This window comes from Felis catus, chromosome B2 (assembly GCF_018350175.1).
Source record: "Felis catus isolate Fca126 chromosome B2, F.catus_Fca126_mat1.0, whole genome shotgun sequence".
NCBI classification, from domain to species: Eukaryota; Metazoa; Chordata; class Mammalia; order Carnivora; family Felidae; genus Felis; species Felis catus.
The window spans coordinates 88,748,293-88,769,680 of record NC_058372.1 but is presented as its reverse complement, the minus strand read 5'-3'; the positions used below and the strand labels follow the sequence as shown (position 1 = coordinate 88,769,680).

At 35.8% G+C, this 21,388-nt stretch overlaps 1 protein-coding gene across 4 annotated transcripts in view; it reads left to right on the top strand.

Moving 5' to 3' along the window:
- Window positions 1-21,388, top strand: part of FBXL4 (F-box and leucine rich repeat protein 4) — an 83,949-nt gene that overhangs the window by 32,386 nt on the left and 30,175 nt on the right. For all 4 annotated transcript variants that reach the window (XM_006931899.5, XM_045057873.1, XM_011282454.4 and 1 more), the window contains 2 exons: window positions 4,014-4,258; window positions 12,559-12,772. In XM_006931899.5, coding sequence (XP_006931961.1) covers window positions 4,014-4,258; window positions 12,559-12,772 — 459 coding nt within the window. The remainder of the gene's footprint in view (window positions 1-4,013; window positions 4,259-12,558; window positions 12,773-21,388) is intronic.

The following is a 21,388-nucleotide window of genomic DNA, read 5'->3' as shown; positions in this document are numbered from 1 at the left end:
AGAATGTTTTCACACAAAATATACATCTTTTCATATTGGTGACTTTTGTTTGGAACAATGCCAGAAATTGCTGGGTATTATTTAAATTACAAATCATCTGGAAAAAGTAAATTATTGATCCTCTGATACAGAGATATACTTAATTTTTAATGCCTTTTTGCGCTAACTGCCTTTACAAATTCTCTTGAAATAACTTTTAATATTATAGTTAAACCAATGGATTTTTAATTCATTCTACAAATATTTAAGGTCCTACTATTGCCAAGTCCAGGTGGCTCATAGGTTCTTTCAAACATTTAAGAAACAGATAAATCCTATATTATTTAAATTATTTCATGGCATAAAGAAAAAGAAAAGTTTTCAACTTTTTAATGAAGCCAGTATAACATTATAGTACCTAAAAATACCACAGACCAATTGTACTTCAGCAAACAAATAAAATAAATAGACTTATTTTGAAAGATAATACAATAAAATCATTCAGCATGTATTCCTGGAATTCAAGAGTGTTTTGGTATCAGAGAATTATATAATAATACCATAGTACTAGGTCAAAGGAGAAAAATCCTATATCATCTTAGTGGATATACAAAATTGGTTGACAAATGACAGCTGGACAGATATCCAAATTTTTAATCCATCTCTGTTAAAAAAATAAATACCTGGTTAAGCTATATGATAATAATTGTCTACTACCAAATATCATTAACCAAAAGCTAACATATTTAATTATCAAACACTAGAAATGCATTATCCAATACGGTAGCCACTAGCCACATGTACTGTTAAGCACTTGAAATATGGCTGGTCTGAATTGAGATGTGCTGAAAATGTAAAATACAAGATTTCAAAGACTTCATACAAAAAAAAAAAGAATAAAAGATCTCAGTAATTTTATATTGATTTACATGTTGAAATGATCATTTTTAATATGTTATTAAATATATTTAATGTTACCTGTTCCTTTGCCTTTATTCTTAACTTCATTAAGGAGTAATTGGCAAATATAATTGTATATATGTAAAGTGTACAACATGATGATTTCATATACATATACATTGTGGAACGATTACCAAGATCGAGATAAGTAACACATATATCACCTCACATCGTTATTTCTCGTTTTTTGTTTGTGTTGAAAATGCTTAAGATCTACTCTCAGCAACCCTCAAGTATACAATAGAGTATTATTAACTATAGTCTTTTGACTTAAAAAAAATATTTACTAAAAATTTGAAAATATATATGTGTATCACATTTGTGACTCACATTTACATTAAAGCCAGGAACAAGACAACAATGTTACTTAACATTGTTCTGGAAGTACTAGCCAATGCTGGAAGATGTGAGAAAGAAAAGGCATAATTTTTGAAAAGGAGGCTGTAAAATCATCATTTTTTAGATGATAGGATTCTGTACTAGAATACTTCGGAGACTAGACTAAAAACTATTAAGAACAATAAGTAAAGTTGGCAGGTTACAAAGTTAATAGACAAAAGTCAATAGCTTTAGAAACTCAAGGAACATAAAAGATCATTAAATGATAAATCATCCCATGCCCTTGAATAAGAAGATACAATGAAGTAAAGATGTCAGTTTTCCTTCATGTATTCAATGAAGTCCCAATTAAAATACAAACAGAATTTTTGTTCTTTAATTGAAAAGTTCACCTGAAAAAACATGAAAATACTCAGGAAAAATCTGGAAAAGAAGAGTGCTAGAGGGGGGCACTAGTCCCACCAGATAACAGAGTATATTATGAAGCTATAGGACTGATGTTTGTGGGTCAACAAAGAAGTAGAGTCTCATTTGCAACCAAACAATCCAATGCACTCCCACAGATAAACTTTTAAAAAATTAGAACAAAACTCATTTGACTCACAGGGCTATTGATAAGAGAGAAATAATGAATAAATAAATGGAACAATAGAATCCAGAAACAGATCAGAGAAAGAAACTTTGGCAACTCCCTTGGCAAAGGGTTACATTTCTGTAGTAAAAACAAAAAAAGAACAGCAATAAAAAACAACAGTGTCACACTATTTTGTTCTTGTTTCTTCCTTTTTTGCTTTCAGAATGGCAAGATTTAAAGCATTGATAACCAGTACTGTCTAGGACATCCGTGAATGGGTACTTTTTTACACTGTTTGTAGTAAATTGGTGCTCTGAAGGGCAATTACCCTGAGGTATATTTGCAAATTTTGCCAAATATGCACACACACAATGATATTGCAGTATCATTTGCGATGGGGAAAAACCCAGGAACTCCGTAAGTGCGAAATTAGTTGAATAGTATGCCACATCTTTAAAAAGGAATGGGGTGGATTTCTATGTGCAGATAAAAAGATGCCTATAAGATAAATTATTAAATGAAAAAAGCAAGGTATAGCTTTTAGTGCAAATCCAAAATAGGATTTCATACATATTTTATACATATTCATACATAGGATTTTATACATATTCACGCATATTTGTCTGGAAGAGATCAGAAAAATGAACAGTGCTTACCAATGGGGAGAGGGTTTGTTAGATTTGAGGATAGATAGGGAGAAACTTCTCATATACTACCCTTCTTCAGTGTTTGGTTTTTCTAATGTTTTACCTGAATTTTCTTTTTGTTTGTATAATATTTTACATGTCAGCAGTTTACCTGTTATCGGGGTGATGAGATTTTAGACTAATTTTTAATTTCCTTATATTTCCCTGTTTTTTTTTTTTTATAACACATACTCTTAATATTTTTAAAGCCTAGTTCAGTCTTAAAAATAAATAGTAAAAACCCTCCAAGCCTCACGGAGCACAATATTTATGTTAGTTAGCAGTGCTCATACTTTATGCACTCTTTATGCTTATTTTAAATATCATGTTGTCACTATTTTGTAATCTTTCGGCCTAAAACAGTGAAATTATGACCTGAAACTAGTATTGGGTTTACGTAGTCAAATAAATAGAAGAACATCATTTGGGTTAAGGGGCATATTTGCAAAACAAAAATGTAGCTAGATAAACATACTGCGTTAAGCAAGAAACTCAATATTCTCTCTCATCTAAAGATTTTTACCATTTAGCAAATATTTGGTCTTTTTTTTCTTTGTGTTTCTTGGTTCAGAATAGGCTATTCAACAGTATTAGTTTAGAAACCCCAAATTGTGCACCGTCAAGAAAAAACAAATCTTGAACTAGTTCGAGGAAAACGATTTTAATTAGAGGTAAAAATCCCTTGGATTTCTCTCCCCTTTAATACTTTTTGTATCCGTGTGCTACTCCATCATCACTGCTAGCAGGCCCGTGGTTTCTCTTTCCTCTGGGAATTCTGTAATCGCTCCTTGACCGGTTTCTCTGCCTCCCTGCCTCCCTGCCTCCCTGCCTCCAGTAGTACCCTCTGCAATGGGCTTTCCAAACACAAATCTGACCCTGTCACTCTGCAGTTTATATCCCTTCAAGACTCCTTCTGGCTTTCAGAATAAATTCAAGTTCTTAGTAACCCAGACCCTACCACTAACTAGTCTCTCACCTCGTTTGCCTCTCGCCCTTTAAAGCTGAGCCTTCCTCGTGCAAATACACTCTTCCTTCGAGGTTAGGCCTTATCTTCCATAGCAGCCTATGCTCCTCTTTTTTGAAGCTATTAAAACATCTTACTGCACTAACCAGTTCCCACTGGGCCCTGCAAAACTCTGGAAGTCGGAGCTCTCTTCCGTAACCATGCTTGCTGGGCTGTAGATGTTCAGTAAATGTTGAGCCCATGAAAAATTGATTACCAAATTGTTTATACTGGAAAAAAATGAGTAGTCAATCTGAACTTGAAGTACCTTGTAAACAATTTTGAAATGTAATATAGTCTTATGCATGAATGCTTTCTTCTAATTTGGATAATTCGGATGAATCTTGGTTTATCTAGTATGTGAAGACACTGTCATCAAATTTGATACGATTGTTCTTTATTAGACCATGTGATGTACTTACGTGATACTGTTTCTCCGTCCTGATGGTCTTGGTTTCTCTGTTTGATGTAGCTCATTCAACTGATTCTGAACCATCTTACACTGCCAGACCTGTGTAGACTAGCACAGACTTGCAAACTACTGAACCAGCACTGCTGTGATCCTCTACAGTACATCCACCTCAATCTGCAGCCGTACTGGGCAAAACTAAATGACACCTCTCTGGAATTTCTGCAGTCTCGCTGCACCCTTGTTCAGTGGCTCAACTTGTCTTGGACTGGGAACAGGGGCTTCATCTCTGTTGCAGGATTCAGCAGGTTAGTGCCAAGCCTTGTTGCGGTCGTTACTACGTGGTCTTTTCCATAACCAAAGTCCGAAAGTATCCACCATATACCATATGGAAATAAAAAGGAGATCCATTCTGTGTATCGTCGTGTTCTGCTTATAAACGTGAGTAAGTTTCTTCATCCCCTTCAGTGAAACTTTATAATGAGATAAAAGGAAAGTCTTCCCTTTACCTCATATGTTTTAAATCCCAAGTAACTTTGAACAGAGCCCCCCCCTTTTTTTTTCTTTCTCATATTTTCAGCATAGATGATTAACACATTTTAAAAACTATTTCCAAATCAAAATCCACCTCTCTAATGTGATTTGTCAGAAATGGAAAACAATTTATTATAGAACATTTTTAATTAAATCTTAATTACATGTGCAATACATCACCCAAATTTAGAAGCTCATTTAAACTAATTATGTTGAAAATGCAATTGCATGCTAAGTAGGCGACCACACTTGCAGACCTGCCCAGGTGTTTCTGCTCCTTTCTATTGAAGCATTTCGTTTCCTTACTATTAAATGTCACCTGTTAAACATTTGAAAGCTTGCACAAGTGCATATTCATTTAGTAATGCCATATTAATTTTTCTTATGATACAAACAGGTGTTTTTCTCTTAACCTTGCTGAGAGTTATTCTCATTGTATGTTACACTCTAATCCCATCATTTCATTAAGTTAAATAATGAAGGAGTAGAAACTTTGGGGAAATTACCTGTGATTTTTGATTAATGAATAATTTTCTGTCCCGTTTTTAGAATTTAAAAATGAACAACAGCTCTCCCTTCACGCATCCTCAGTGGATACATTCTTAAACAGAGGTTTATGAATTAGAAATTTGTATATTGAGCCTTGTTTTCCCTTGACTAGACTATAAAAATAAAGATGCAGTTCCAAAAATAAATATTTGATAGCATAAGATTCAGATGAGATAACTAATGTCACAATGTGTTCAAAGTGCTAATATTGATAGTTTATGCATCAAAGTAAAAAATAAACACAAGCAGTGATGGCTTATGGCACATGTTGAAACCATGGATGCACCGAGTTCCTTTCTTTTCCTCCAAAAATAGAGCCAGGGAAAGGAGTTCTTCGATAAAACATTATGTTGTGGTGGGTCAGAGGGGTCAGAGGGTATAACGATTTTATAACATGCTATGTATACAAAATGGTTTCCATTATGTGAATTTTCTTAAGAGGAGATGTCTATGGTAGAAAAATGGGCATTTCTTGTTTGGCAGTGTGATTCTGGTGAATTTTTGTAGAATCCACATTTTAAAAATTGCTAGACATTTGACAGCAATCCAGTGGAACACAGCTTAATCCTTTCTACTTCCCCTTGGCCCAGATACATACGCTTCATTTGAAAATTGTGCTCTCTGCTAATAGGACCAAGAAGAACTGAGCTTAATGATAACTGTGGGTATTTAGAGCAGGCCCTAAGGTCAGAAATCAAGGCTAACTGACTCTTAGAATAACTGTGTCAGTAAGCATTATTTTACATTCTTAGGACCTTTCAGGTATTTTCATTCCTCTTGTAGCTCTTTCCTTAATGTTTCCCGCTACTGGGAATTTATTGTTTGTTTTCACCCTTTGTGTATAAGGAATTATAGTGAGTGTTGTTGGCCACATCAAGAGATGTTGAACACAGTCCTACATTAGGCTACGGAAATGATAAAGATATAAAGATAAACATGTAAACATCCTATATTTTTATTAATAAAATTAATAAAATAACAGCATGACAACTAATGAGTGTAGACATTAAAGAAAACATTGATGGCGAACAGCTGAAGCCCAGCTTCTTTGGCAAAATGTTGCATATGACCGTGATATACTGAGTAAAATGTAGCAGTAATATTAAATCATTGTTTTAAAACTCCCTTTATGTAGCTCATTCTGATGCATGAGCAGAGACATAAGTTGTAAGAAGAAAGTTTAGTAATGCTACTTTTTAATTTTAGACTCATAAGGGATAAAGATCTGCAAGACTAAATCTCCAATCTACTCTCTCTCTAGCAATTTCTCTTCCATTTTCAGTTCAGCCATGTTAGTTGCTGTGGGGCTGTTTAAATAATCACGAAGGTATATACATACATTTAAGTTTTCCATATTTTACTGTAGCATTTCAGATAGTAAAACTATAAATCTTGATAGCATTCCTTTAAGCATAGTCCTTGTTCCCATTAAGCAAGTAAAAAGTTTAAATACCAGGGAGAGAAGAGAGAATTCTTTTTCTGGGTGGGAGATATTGGAGTTTTGCCTACTGATTGCTGTTGGCCCCCTTGACTTGACTGCTGAATTGATAGTCATTATGCCTTGTAGGCAGCATTCCCAGAATAAACAATAAATATTCATGGCTTGATTATTAATGAATAATCTATGAATAAGTACGGTCTATTTATGCTCATTACTGTGAAGAAGACTTATTTATAATACTTTAAAGAAAAAAAAGTACATTTTTAAACCAGAGACCAGTGATGATGAGTAAGTCTTTGGGAAAAGTTTGATACCATTTATTTTTGTTGCCAAAAAACCTTATCCTCACAAGTTGGAACTGTTTAACTGGATTTCAAAGAACTTTTTAGGAATTTATATTATTCAGAAGAGCAGGAAAATAGGTTGAATCGGAATAACAAGAACTTAAAAGTTTTAATCAGTTATTAAAATCCTATTCTATCCCCAGATTTGTGATTTGCAACTTCAAGTACTGCTCATGCATATCATTACTCATTAAAATCACATCTTTTATAATTCCACTTTTCTTTTATAATACAGTTCCCTAAAGTCTTGGATATTTCTTTGCCCCCCTGCCTGTTTGTGCTCTGAGGCTTAATCACATCACTCTGATGCTCAAAAAGCCTTAGGTTTATTTTTCCACTACTATTTTTCTTCGGATAGTTGCCCAAATTAATCACCTTGATCTCCACCTCAGCTATGCAGAGATTTTTACCCCTGACTCCTCTCATTGTTTCCTTTAGAAAACATTCTTGGATACTTTTTAGTTTCTAGAACTTTATTAGATGTTTTGACACAGAGCTACAATTTTATGGGATAAAGAGCTCATTGCCTGTTTATTTGTTTACTCAGTTGCCTACCTATGCTTTATACAGTTGTCTTTTAGAATGTCCAATTCCCAGAGATTGGAGACAACTTTAAGACTTTTTTCCCCTGCCAACAAGTTTTGTTTTTAACGGCTTTATTTTGGATCAGATGTATTAAATAATGTTCCAAATTACATGGGATTAAAGATTATCTTAAATATGCTATTTTATAAAACTCAGTGAGAGTCAGCTAACAAAATGTACAATTAGGAATCAGAAGCCATAGATATTTGTGTTTAATTCTCCCCTTACCTTTATACATCAGGCAAGTGTGAGGATTAGTGTCTTTTATTTTGATGAGTAAACTCAAATCATTCATTCATATGATTTTATTATTTTAGGCTGCAAGTTACCATTTAGTAAGTTACTTCTTATGGACTTACATTACTCTGGACAAATTAATTCACCACATAAGGATAAGCCATTTATTTCTTTTCTCATAGCAGGAGACCTAGTTTGGGATTGTTCGTGTGAAATTAAGTCTTCTCATAATACCCCCAATATCAAGAAATACTTTTTGAGAATTGACACCGTGGAATGAATAGGCTGTAGGAAATAAAGAAGCTTAGTTCTCATTTTGAGTGACCAGTGTCACGATTGAGATGAATGAATACATGACCAAGACAAAAACATACATGTAATTATGCATTAAAATAAAATTTAAATGAGGAGCATTAAGGAAAGAAACGAGAGTTGTGTTCAGCTAATTAACTGACTCTGCTGCTACTTCTCCCTTCTTGAACTGGAGAGATCATGAAAAATTAGGTAGTGTAGATCCTGTAAGTTCAGGAAAACAGAGTATAGGGATATTGACTAATCTGCTCACACTGAAAATATGCAATATAAAAGAGAGAGGGAAAGTCAGAAAGGTAGTACAGGCATGATCATTATCTTCATTGTGCTTTCAAATTCTACCATTCATTAAATCAATTTGGGAAGTTTTCTAGTCTGTTAACCGGTTGGTTTTCTGCTGATTGGCCTGTAAATTCTTTAGAGGAGAAAAGTTCAATAATGGGAGTAAGGAGAAAAGGGATGTCCAAGTATTCCAAGTCCAATTTGGGAAAGAATTATAGAACAAAGTACTTTGCCAAATAATGAAGACCTTCAAGAGATAAGATGCCAAAAGATTTTAAGGGTTAATGTGCTCATTTAACTTTTATAATCTTCAAATATTTGGAGAAGTATCAAATCAAAATAGGTTCTCTGAAACCCTACATCCATTTCTAGGTTGCTAGTTTATAAAAATACGAAGAACCACCTATAACTATTATTTATACCCAAAGCTAGGTAAAACTGTTAATTTTTGTCCCATTTCTTAGGAATAGTTTAACCTACAGGAAAAATACCCTGAGTCCATAGAATTTAGTCTGTTTAAGAATAGAGGAAACAGGGGCGCCTGGGTGGCGCAGTCGGTTGGGCGTCTGACTTCAGCCAGGTCACGATCTCGCGGTCCGTGAGTTCGAGCCCCGCGTGGGGCTCTGGGCTGATGGCTCAGAGCCTGGAGCCTGTTTCCGATTCTGTGTCTCCCTCTCTCTCTGCCCCTCCCCCGTTCATGCTCTGTCTCTGTCCCAAAAATAAATAAATAAATTAAAAAAAAAAAAAAAGAATAGAGGAAACGTAAATTCTTCAAGTAAATTTTCATTAAGTGGAATTTGAGGCAGCTTATAAAGCTCAATATAAATAAGTTAGTAAGGGAGGAAATTGTGGTTAAGAGAAAAAAAAAGGGGGGCGCCTAGGTGGCTCAGTCGGTTGAGCATCCGACTTCAGCTCAGGTCATGATCTCACGGTTTGAGGGTTCGAGCCCCACATTGGGCTCTGTGCTGACAGCTCGGAGCCTGGAGCCTGCTTCGGATTTTGTGTCTCCCTCTCTCTCTGCTCCTTCCCTGCTCACATTCTGTCTCTCTCTCAAAAATAAACAAAGATTAAAAAAAAAAAAAAAGCGAGAGAGAAAAAAAAAAAGTAGTAGTTGAGGAATAGATGAGCCTGAGTTCAATTCAGTGTATAGAGGTATGTCATTATTTATTTATTTCAAAAAAAATGTTTTAATGTTTATTCTTTTTTTTTTTTTAATTTTTTTTTCTTTTTTTTTTTAATTTTTTTTTCAACGTTTATTTATTTTTGGGACAGAGAGAGACAGAGCATGAACAGGGGAGGGGCAGAGAGAGAGGGAGACACAGAATCGGAAACAGGCTCCAGGCTCCGAGCCATCAGCCCAGAGCCTGACGCGGGGCTCGAACCCACGGACCGCGAGATCGTGACCTGGCTGAAGTCGGACGCTTAACCGACTGCGCCACCCAGGCGCCCCTAATTTTTTTTTCAACATTTATTTATTTTTGGGACAGAGAGAGACAGAGCATGAACGGGGGAGGGGCAGAGAGAGAGGGAGACACAGAATCAGAAACAGGCTCCAGGTTCTGAGCCATCAGCCCAGAGCCTGACGCGGGGCTCGAACTCACGGACCGCGAGATCGTGACCTGGCTGAAGTCGGATGCTCAACCGACTGCGCCACCCAGGCGCCCCAATGTTTATTCGTTTTTGAGGGAGAGAGAGAGACAGTGAGAGAGAGGGGTAGGGGAGGGAGGGGCAGAGAGCGAGGGAGACACAGAATCCGAAGCAGGCTCCAGGCTCCGAGCTGTCAGCACAGAGCCTGACGCGAGGCTGGAAGTCAGAAGCCGTGAGATCATGACCCGAGCCGAAGTCAGATACTTAACCTCCTGAGCCACCCAGGCTCCCCTGTCATAATTAGTATACATTGCCTACCTTTGAGGTAGATCCAGAACCTGAATATTGAGCACCACATTCACTGCTACCACCTGGATCTCGTGCACCATCTTCTCTTTCCTGAATATTGTGACGTGACTGCCCCCGTTTCACTCCTCTTCCCCTTGAGTCTCTCCTCTACCTAGAAGCGAGAGTGATCCTGCTAAAACACAAGGAGTTTGTGTCACTCCTCTGCTCAAGACCCTCTGATGATTGAGAAGGCCATCCCCCTCAAAGTAAAACGTAGACACTATATGAACTGCCTCTTACCTCTCTGACCTGCGCCTCATCTCCCCCTCACTTTGTACCTCCCGCCTTAGTCCCTTCACATTTCCTCAGTCTGTGTGGTATCCTGCCCCCGAGCCATTGTGCTTGCCTTTCCCTCGGCCTGGAAAGTTCTTTCCCAGATACCTGCTTTGCTTATACTGCTACTTCCTTTGGGTCTTGATTCATCTCGGTGAGGTGTCTCCGACCACCCTATCTACCCTTGATACTTCCTGTTGCCCTTCCTTCCTTTTATTTCCTCCTTGACACTTTTTTTTTTTTTAAGTGTATTTATTTTGAGAGAGAGAGGGGGAGAGAGAGAATCCCAAGCACTGTCAGTGCAGAGCCCATTGCGGGGCTCGAACTCACGAACCGTGAGATCATGACCTGAGCTGAAGTTGGATGCTTAACCTACTGAGCCACCTAGGCGCCCCGACACTTTTCACTTATTTGTTTTACTCATTTACTTGTTTATAGCCTGCCTCCTACCAAAATGTAGTAAGCCGCCCGAGAGCAGGGACTTTGTTTTGTCCACTGCTAACTCCCCAGTGCCCAGAGAAGTGCCTAGATCATACTAGGAGCTCAATAAATATTTGTTTAATGAATTAATGAACATGATTGATGCAAATTGCAGTTTACCTAATTCAACTTAGCAAAGGTAACTGTAGTGGGATGGGTTTGAAGAAATCTGGGAGAGGGAGTAGCTTGCGGAGTGTCAGGGAATCTTAAGGAAGGGATGGGCAGTTGTGCAAAATGCCACAATAAGTCAAGTAATTCAAGCACTGAAAAGAAAGGGCACTGAATTTGGCATTTAAAAGGAAAGGGCGAATTTAGGGAGAACAGAACATATATTGCATTGGATTGAGAATAAATGGTGTTCAGGTGTAAATAAGATACGTGGGCAATAGTTATTTTCAACATTTAAAATAAATTGGTAGCAACTGAATTTTTTTTATTGTTGTTTGAATGTGAGTTGGCCACAATTTAACTTTTATTTTAATGTTTGTGGGGTGCTTTGACCTTTACCAACTGCTTTCACATATTGTTTGATGTTCAAAACCATGAGGCAGTGTGGTGAGTGCTGTTATGTAATTCTTGTCTGCCTTTTACAGCTGAGAAAATGCTAAGACTTGGGTAAATGCCTTTTCCAAGGTCACATGCTTGGAAGTGGTGGAACAGGGCCAAAAATTAATCCTTTAGTGTTATTTCTTTTATTTTCGTGATTGATTTAGTCAGTTTTATTTTATATGTGTATTTGAAAGCTAATGAGGAAAAAAGATGTGGCATAAATAAACTAACAGTATGTCACTGATGTGACATTGTCATAGGCAAGAAAATGTCGAGAGACCTGGACAGGGATGATTTGGTACACTTAAGGGTTCAATTTGCTTAGGTGATAAAGTTTCATGGATTCAGATACTCTTAGACTCACATCTCCTTTTATATTATTTTCAGATGATGATTATGGACAGGACTGTTCCCCCCCCCCCCCATCTGTAATGCTACTAAGATAAATACTGTTATTACCAATCTGATACGGAATTTTATGTCCACCGTGTTGAATAATTTCTGTGTACTTTACGCGAAGCTGCAATTGAATATCTTGTAATAATTTCAGCATCAGTATGGTAAATAGTAACAAACATAAGGAACATTACAATAGTATGGTTAAACCAATTCCACATTTCCTTAGTTAAGAGGAGGTTAGTCTGATGTATTTTGAAGTCATTTAATTAAAGCTTTCACTTTGTGTGTCATATTCAAAGTAAATTATCCAGCCCTGAATGGATATTGTTCAGGGGGAAATATCTTCTAAGAGTTTTGTTATGTTTTTGGATTTTGGCTCTACAAACTCAGGTGTGAATTTTAGATAGATAGGAGAAATGCGTTCTTTGCTTTCTTAATTTTTCACTTAGCATTGGCTGACTTTTTCTATGATGTGAATACATCTTATCATATCAGGTTGATTTATTTTAGCCTAATCATGCCTATTTCGGTAAGCAGTAAATGAGAATTTAAGTGACACGAGCTTTACATTTTCCCTAGTAGGAATCCATTCTTCTGAAGGTGCCTATTAAGAGTTGAGGTAATTCCAGTGTACTTGTAAAAGTATCATTTAGTTTTACAAAATTCACATGGAACATTGTTTTTACAGGTTTCTAAAGGTTTGTGGATCTGAATTAGTGCGCCTGGAATTATCCTGTAGCCACTTTCTTAATGAAACTTGCTTGGAGATTATTTCCGAGATGTGTCCAAATTTACAGGACTTAAATCTCTCATCCTGTGATAAATTACCACCTCAAGCTTTCAACCACATTGCCAAATTATGCGGTCTTAGACGACTTGTTCTCTATAGAACAAAAATAGAGGTAAGAATAACCATCCTTTATGTCTTTGCTACTGTGATAGCCAACCGAATACTTAGTTGCCTGTAATTGCTCATGATAATGTGCTTTCTGATTTTTAAATAGATTATGATGCCACCTGACTATTCTAAAATCAATAGAACTGATTCAGTCATTTCAAAATTATTTCAAGTGTATTGTGTTGTTTTTATAATTATAGGAAGAGGTTCTTCTCTGTGTTCTTAAAATTTTTGTAATACTGTTCATGTAATAAGCAATGGGCTGAGATGAGCTGAAATGCTGGCAGAGAATGAATTAGAAAAAGAGGCAGAATGATAGTATGCAGGAGGGCTAAGAAGCAAAGTGGAATTTAGCCAGGGCCAGACTTAGGAGTTAAAATTCTTGGTACCATATTTTAGGAGGCTCATTAATGAAAAGTGGAATCTTGTCATGTATATTGACCTACTTTCTTTTTTCATGTAACATCTCTAGGACTTTTTTCCAGATCTCTACATATACCACCTGACACTTTCCACTGACTGTGTAGTGTAGGTTATACCATAATCTATCTATTCAGCCATTTCCCAAGTGATCAACATTCAGGTTTTTCCAGTTGTTTTCCTTTTATAAACTATCTAGCAATAACATTGTTTTGTGCAGAAGTTTGCATTTACATGCTGTTATTGCTGTAGGATAGAATCCTGTAAGTGGTATTACTGGATCAAAGAGTATGTGGCTGGGACCTACTAGGGGCCACTTACTGTCATATACTTGTTTACTTTTCTTCAGTCGTGTTGGCCTTCTTTCTGTTACTTGAACATTCTGATCTGGTCCCAGCCCTTCTGCCTGTCTAGAATGTTTTCTAGCTTATTACATGGCTGCCCTTTTCTTAGCTCAGTGTTCAACTCAAGTATTTTTTTTTTTTTTTTTCAGAGATCACTTCTTGGACATTGATAAAAAGGTAGCCCCTTTCTGGCTCATTCCTTTCATTTTATCCAGTATTATTTCCTTTCTAGCATCTGTATCACTCTGAAATGATTTTGTTTTCTTGCTATTATCTGTCTCCTTACACTGGGATATAAATTTTACGAAAGTAGGAGCCTTGTCTGTCTTTTTCATTGCCGTGTTTCCAACATCTAGAATAGTACTTGGTAAAGATTGGCTCTTTGATAAGTATTTATTAAATGAATGAATAAAATAACCAAATTACTTTTCCAAAATGGGATACCGGTAGTTTTCCCACGATAGCGAACTCTTGCCTGTCTTGAGTGTTACCTTGGTCAGCCTCTGGTATTTAACCTCTAGTATTTCCATTTCCTTTTCTCTAAAATGGAGAGACTAAAAATACAGATATTAGGGTCATTGTGAGAATTAAATTACATGTAAAGCGCTTAAAGGGTGCCTAGAACATAGTAAACTCTCAATAAACATTAGCTGCACGTAACAGTAGTAGTGATAATAGTACCATCATGGTAGTTTTGTAGCGTGTTTTACTCTATGGTGGGGGAAGTCTCATTTCTAAGCTTTTAAACCTTTTTTTTAATCCTTGTATATTCTTCTGCCACTTACAGCTTTTGGCAAGGGATTTTATCAGAAGTGTATTCGTTTTATTTCATTTTGCTTTTTAATAAGGCTTCCTGTCTGTCGCGTAAGCCTTGCTTTATGTCCAAGAAAGAGCGTATTGTTGTTTTCTTCACTTAGGTTTTGTATCTTTCTAGTTAAAAGGTTTATCTTTTGCATTTTGTAGTCTCAGGTACTGTTTTCTATTTAATTTTAATAGATTATTGTTAAAGTTCATTGTTTTTGTATCATTATCTTGTATCTGCTCACTTTCCTGAATGCTTATAATTGTTCTAATTTTTATTTGTCTTTTGGATTTTCTAATGATACAATTACATAATCTCAAAATTACTATACCTTGTCTTTTTTAATATTTAAAGTGTTGCTTTATTAGATAGAAATTAATAAATAATGTGCAGCAATAGAGTCATAACAGGTGTACCGGTGTTATTTTTAATGTGGTGAGAATGTCATTAATGTTTCATTTTAAAAACATCTATACAACAAACGTTTGACTATTATGTGCTAGGTACTGTTTTAGGCACTGGAACTTTAGTATTGAACTAAATAGACAACTCCTCATGCAGCTTACTGAGTTTATATGTTGTTTGATATTGCTTTCTGATAAATAGTCTTTATAATTTTTGTTTGCTTAAGAATATTTTATCAAAAATGTATATTAAGCCTCCATTGATACATTCATCTTTTTTCTTTCATCTCAATATAATGACCTATGTCAAATAGTCCTTGCCTCCCTACATGTTTTTAATTTAATACAAAGCTGGGTTAATTTCCTAATATTTTGGAGCCAAATTAACCTGAATTTGAATTCTAGCTTTATCACTTACGAATTGTTACCTTGAAGAAGTTTCTTTTTTTTTTTTAACATTTATTTATTTTGGGGACAGAGAGAGACAGAGCATGAACGGGGGAGGGGCAGAGAGAGAGGGAGACACAGAATCGGAAACAGGCTGCAGGCTCTGAGCCATCAGCCCAGAGCCCGACGCGGGGCTCGAACTCACGGACCGCGAGATCGTGACCTGGCTGAAGTCGGACGCTTAACCGACTGCGCCACCCAGGCGCCCCATAAGTTTCTTGACCTCCTGTACTTCAGCTTTCCCTTCTGTAAAATGGAGATAATAATAGTATGCACCACAGAGTTTTTGTGAAGATTAAATGATTTACTATACGTGAAGTTCTATAGCAGTGCCTGGTTCATAGTTAGTATCTTTTAAGGATTTATACTTATAAAAAATAATTTTTACATCTGCTTTATTAAGTGAGATTGAGCCGTAGTTCTCCTTTTCCTGCTGTTTTATCAGGTTTGAGGCTAGGATTATGACAACGCAGCAAAATGATATGGGAAACTCCCATTTTTTTCTTTGATCTGGAATAGCTTCGATAGATGGGAATTATCTGTTCTAGAATTGACCTATACAACCATCTGGGTATATAGCCTTTTTTGTTGGTAGATCAGAGTATATACCCTTGTATAGACATGGCGTTTTTTCTAATATATGGAAGCCTGAAAGTATGTGAGTATAAGAGCGTCTGTTTAATACAGTATTTTCAGTTTGGGGCACAATGTTTAGCCAGAGTTTAACCGATAACCTGGTATAGTGGAAAGAAGACTTATTCTGGTTCTGGCCCAGTGACAAGCTTCATGATCTAGGTTGAGTCACACAGTCTCTCATATTCCCAGATTCTTCTTTTGTGAAATAAAAGGGCCGTTATCCCTGAATGCATGTTTAAGTATAGTGTTAGCCCATGTTTTAATTGGTCTGTCATGAAATGACTTGCCACTCGTGAGTGTAAAATTGTCAGCTATCTTTTCTTGGGTAGGTCTGTCCATTCTTAAATTATGCCATACCTTATTTTTACTGATATATTAACTCTTTTATTGGCCTATGTACTATAAAGTCTGAGGTCCTCTGAGCAAGATAATGCCTCATTTAAAAATTTTCCGGTGAAATTTAACTTTAAGAAGAAATATAGCACAGTTAATTATTCAGTGAATCTTCAGGAAGAAAAATAGGATAAAAACAAGAAATTATACTAACTTGCTAGGCACCTTACATCTATGGTGATTTTTAAGAATCACTGGGTTCTACTCCTGAAGCCAAGACTACACTGTGTGTTAACTAACTTGAGAATAAAAATTAATTAATCAATTAATTTAAAAAATAAATTAGATACCTTAAAAAATGTATAGCCTGTGGGATGCTTTTGAAATGTTCTATATCAACAACATCTAAGTGTCAGGAAATCATGAAGTAATCCAGTTTTCTTTAATTTACCTCAAGAAACTGATAGAATATGACTATATATTGTTAAAATCATTTTCTTTTTTTAGTTTCAGGGATACAATATAATGATTCAACAATTCTATACCTTAGTGCTCATTGTGTTAAGTGTACTTTTGATCCCTTTTTTCTGTTTTACCCATCCTCCCGTCTACCATTCCTCTGGCAACCACCAGTTTGTTCTTTGTATTTAAGAGTGTGGTTTTTTTGTTTGTCTCTTTTTTCTTTTGTTCCTTTGTTTCATTTCTTAAACTCCACATACGAGTATATTTTTCAAGAAGTGTGATTTGTAAAAGCCTGAGAAGATTTCCTATCTCCAGAGTGGAGATCTATACGTATCTAACTCTAGATGGCAAGCATCATCTCCAGCTTCCCTCGGTTACTTAAACACAGATGTAAAATCATTGTAGGAATGCATTAAATAAAATTTGTGTTGTAGTTCCATCTGCTAAAATATTATAAAAATAATTTATACATTTATTTTATACAATTTTCTGACATTGAGTGTATAAAAAATTTATAAAGTTACATTTTAATGATCTGCAATTAACTTCCAGTAAAATAAAAATAATGCCATTTGAGTGCTGTAAATGGGAAAATTCAAAATTGGGAAAAATTTACCTAGGCAGTGTTTACTTTTATTGCTTCTCGAGTCTATATTCAGTGCTCTCAACCTATACTTAGTATTCACTTCTAGTGTCTTCTCATCCTTGGGATCTGTATCAGATGCTGACGTGGGCACTCAGTAGCTCACAGGAATAAAGGGAGAAGGCAGCACAGTCCTCTGGTCTCTTAAAACAAGCAGAAGCTACAACACTGGCATTCATATCAATCTGCAAACACCTCCCTTGTCACTTAGGCACGGCGTTATGTCACCCCCTTCTTTCTTCCGTGAATGTACACTTCTGTCCTACACTCAGTGATGTTGGTGGATGAAGAACAAACAGGGAATAAGACAAGATTCAGGGGCTTGGCTTCTCTCTGAACCTCCCGTGTAATCATTGGCAGTACATTCAGATGTTATGAACTGTTTTGAAAAAAAGGAACAGCAATTAATTTTAAATGCCTCTGTCTGCTCCGAGGAAATATATGAGAAGAAAAAAAATAAAACAAAACAAATTTGAACTTCCTGGGCGAGTTTTGTTTTTTTTTCTTAACAAGCAATACAAATTATCCAGTGCCACTTTTGCCTGTTTTTCTAAATTCTACAAATTTTTTAAATAAGCAAAAATTAGTATTATTAAATGTTGAGTCTGTTATAGCATTTAACTTCAGAGAGATCAGATTGATGGTGTCGTAGAGTTATACTTTACAGGCCTATATATAATTTACACTAATAAACATAATACATCTGTGCCATTTTATAAGACTTAAGTCTGTGTGCCTAGTGAGCAAAGCTTTAGAGGATGTTGGAGACCTGGGTTTTAGCCCCCATGTTTGGGAAAGCTTACTGAATGTACTCTGTTTGCTGTCCTAGACATTTTGCGTATTATTTAATTCTTTGCACTAGTCCAGTGAAAGTAGGTGTCATTCTCATCTTACAGATGATCAAATGAAGGTTCCAAAAGATTAGTAACCTTCCCAGTGACACAGAGCAATATGTTAGAGTCAGGATTTGAACCCAAGTTTGGTGGTCTCAGTGTCATAGTTAAAATTGTATGCTATGTAAAAGCACAGAATGGTGGTTATTCTAAGAACTTGACTGCCTCTATTTAAACGAGAGATTTTTCCTTACTACCTATTAGAAAAGATTTGCAATTGGTAAGGAAATATAACATTGTAACTAACATACACAACATCGTGATCCAGTGTAAAATGCAAACTAGTAAGTTATATTCTATATATATTTTGTAGTTGAAACTTCTACAAGGAAGTGGAATTCTTGTCTTTTATTTTTATTATAAACAAACTTACTTTGAAGTCTTAATTGCTCTGCATTTATAAATAACAATTATTTAAATTACATTTAGAAAATTTAAGTAATAGTTTGTGGAATCAATACATAATAATGCTTTAAGCAAATGGGTTACATAGGCCACTTCTCAATGTTATACCCTAGTGGACAGTAGCATTGGGACACATAATCCCCCACATAATTTTAGCAGGTAAAACTATGTGTTATTGATGTCTAGGTGGTATGTTCCTAAGTTGTTAGGCATAGCCAGGCATGTTGCAGTTCTGATTACTCAATAAGACTGAGAACCCAGGAGAATGAAAGTATAATCGGGTCAGAATTGCCTGATATGCCGGTGGATAGATCCTGACATGCTGACGTGGCCCCTTGTGAGCCAGTGGTAAAACAGGTCATGAGCCCAGGGTAGTGGGCTTCTCTCTCCCCGACATATTTCACCATCAAGGCTGCTTGAGCCTCATGAACCTCATGGGTAACTTTGTCAGGAGCTGGGGTTGTATTGTGGTTCATATCCTTCATATTGCTTGATTGCTGCTTTGGTAGTAAACTGAGAGCAACCTTAAAATAAGTCCCAGTGCCATTGTCACCAATTTTTGAGCCCAACCTTTACCTGGCCTAGTTCATTAAAAAAGTCAAACCCATAAATAGATGAAACAGAATAAAATGGTAGTTACCAGGGGATAGAGGGTGGGGGGAGGGTAAGATTGACGGTGTTTAAGAGATCTAATGCACAGTATAATGAGTATAGACATTAATACTGTAATGATACAATACAAATATTGTTTCAATTGTAATTGTATTTCAATATATAAAAGTATTAAAGTAACTCACTGTACACCTTAGATTTACAAATTACAATGAATCAAGTTTATCAAATTAAAAAAAAAAAAAAAAGATTTTCTGCCCAGTTCCACTGCTTTGGCTGACTATGGCCAGTACCCTGCAGTGAGAGAAGGCAGCAGTAGGATCTTGTTGAGACTTTAGCTATGATTAAAACTTTTGCTTAGCAGTAGGATTCAAGTATCTGATTCACACACTATTTGATAATTTAAAAACTGAAAAGATATTTGTTATTTAGTCTGTATCATAGACCCAAGTCATACAACTCAGTCCTTATCTTGGCTTTTCCAGTTAAAAGATTTATGTGTTTGGGTAAGCCACTTGTACTAAGCTAAAAGTTTATTTATCTATTAAAAAAAAGCCAAACTTACCCTATCACATAAACTATTGAAAAGACCAAATTAGGTCATACGTATTTCAAAAAAAAAAAAAAAAAACAAACCCACACTTTATAAATTAGATGGACCTGTATAGTTGTGGAAATGATAGTATAGATTTACCCAGCATAGTCGTACACAAATATTCCCACCTTCGTCAAGTATTCTTGTATATCTTCCTAAATAGAAGTATCTTTTCCATCATGTGTGAAGGGAGATTGAGGCTGAATTATCTCTTTTACCCTTTTGATTTATTTCTGGTGAAAGGAATGTTCATTCCTAAATTAAAAACTCCTTGACGGGAAGGACCATGTTTTTGACTGTTTACTTTTTTTCACGACTAGTGCATAGAACAGCATTCATTATAGTGAATGTACATAGTAGGTATTTAGTAAACTTCTGTTGAATGAATGAGTGATAGCTATCTCTTATCAGTTCATTTTTTCATTAGTAGATAAGCATATCTATTGAACAGATGGACAGTTAGATCTGCAACTTGAAAAACGTAGAAGAAAATATTTGAACAGATCTGTATTTGTTCAGAAGTTTTAGCCCTAAAAGATAATGCAGTATAGTTCAACCTGTTTTGTTCATTTGTTTCATGAGATCTTTTTCATTTTTTAGATGTGTTTAGGGTTGAGATGGGAACTGGTTTCATCAGAGAAATAACAAATGTCTTCTTAAAACATCAACCAAAAAACATCACTAAATAAGCTATTTGCAGAGTCAGTGGTATACACTTGTTGGAATTCAGTAGATGCAAAGAGCAGTAAACATATGCCTAGTAAAGAACAAGCTAATACTACGATAAAGAGAGACAAAGCAGGCTGGTGTGCAGTAAGCCCACATGCATCCAAGAACGTCACAGGTGTGTGCTTGGTTGGAGAATGGTCTGTTGTGCAACCTTATTGGGAGAAATGACCCTCCAGCCAAGACTTAGGCCTTGTTTACTGTATGATCCCAGAATGACTAGTGAAGTGGGTTGATAAATAGGGTAATTTTCTTTGTAATGAATTTGGTGGATCTTTTAGGTGGATCTTTTAGACAAAAGGTGGGAACTTAGAACAGACAGGAAGGAAGCTTTGTTGTACTTAGGATCTTCTGCTATCCATGACGAAAGGGTAGCTGTAATGTATAATGATGTATATACTATAGCTATATTATAGTGTATATTTAGTATATTATATATACTAAAGCTATAGATGTATAAAGATGGGACGTACTTTGTTTCAGTCCCTTTGGTCCTTTTCTTCTCTGTTCACTAGATTCTTTTCATGTTTGATAAACACTGATTGCAAGCATTTCTCCTGCCATATACGATGATGTCTTTTCGTGAGAGGAGGGCTGTAAAAATTTAGCTCATTAAATAGACCTTGGAATACTTAAAAGGAAACCTTTAATTTCAAACTAATATTAGACTTAAAGAAATGTAGCATAAAAAGTAGATTCCCTTACCATATGCATAATTTTTTTCCTGAACCATTTGAAAACAGAAGATACAATTCTTTACTTCTAAAGGGACATGTATCTGTAACCTACTGTTAAATACTTGTGTTATGAGCTGAATTGTATCTCCCTAAAATTCATATGTTGCAGTCCTACTCCCAGTACCTCATAATGTGAGTGTGTTTGGAGCAAGGGTTTTTCA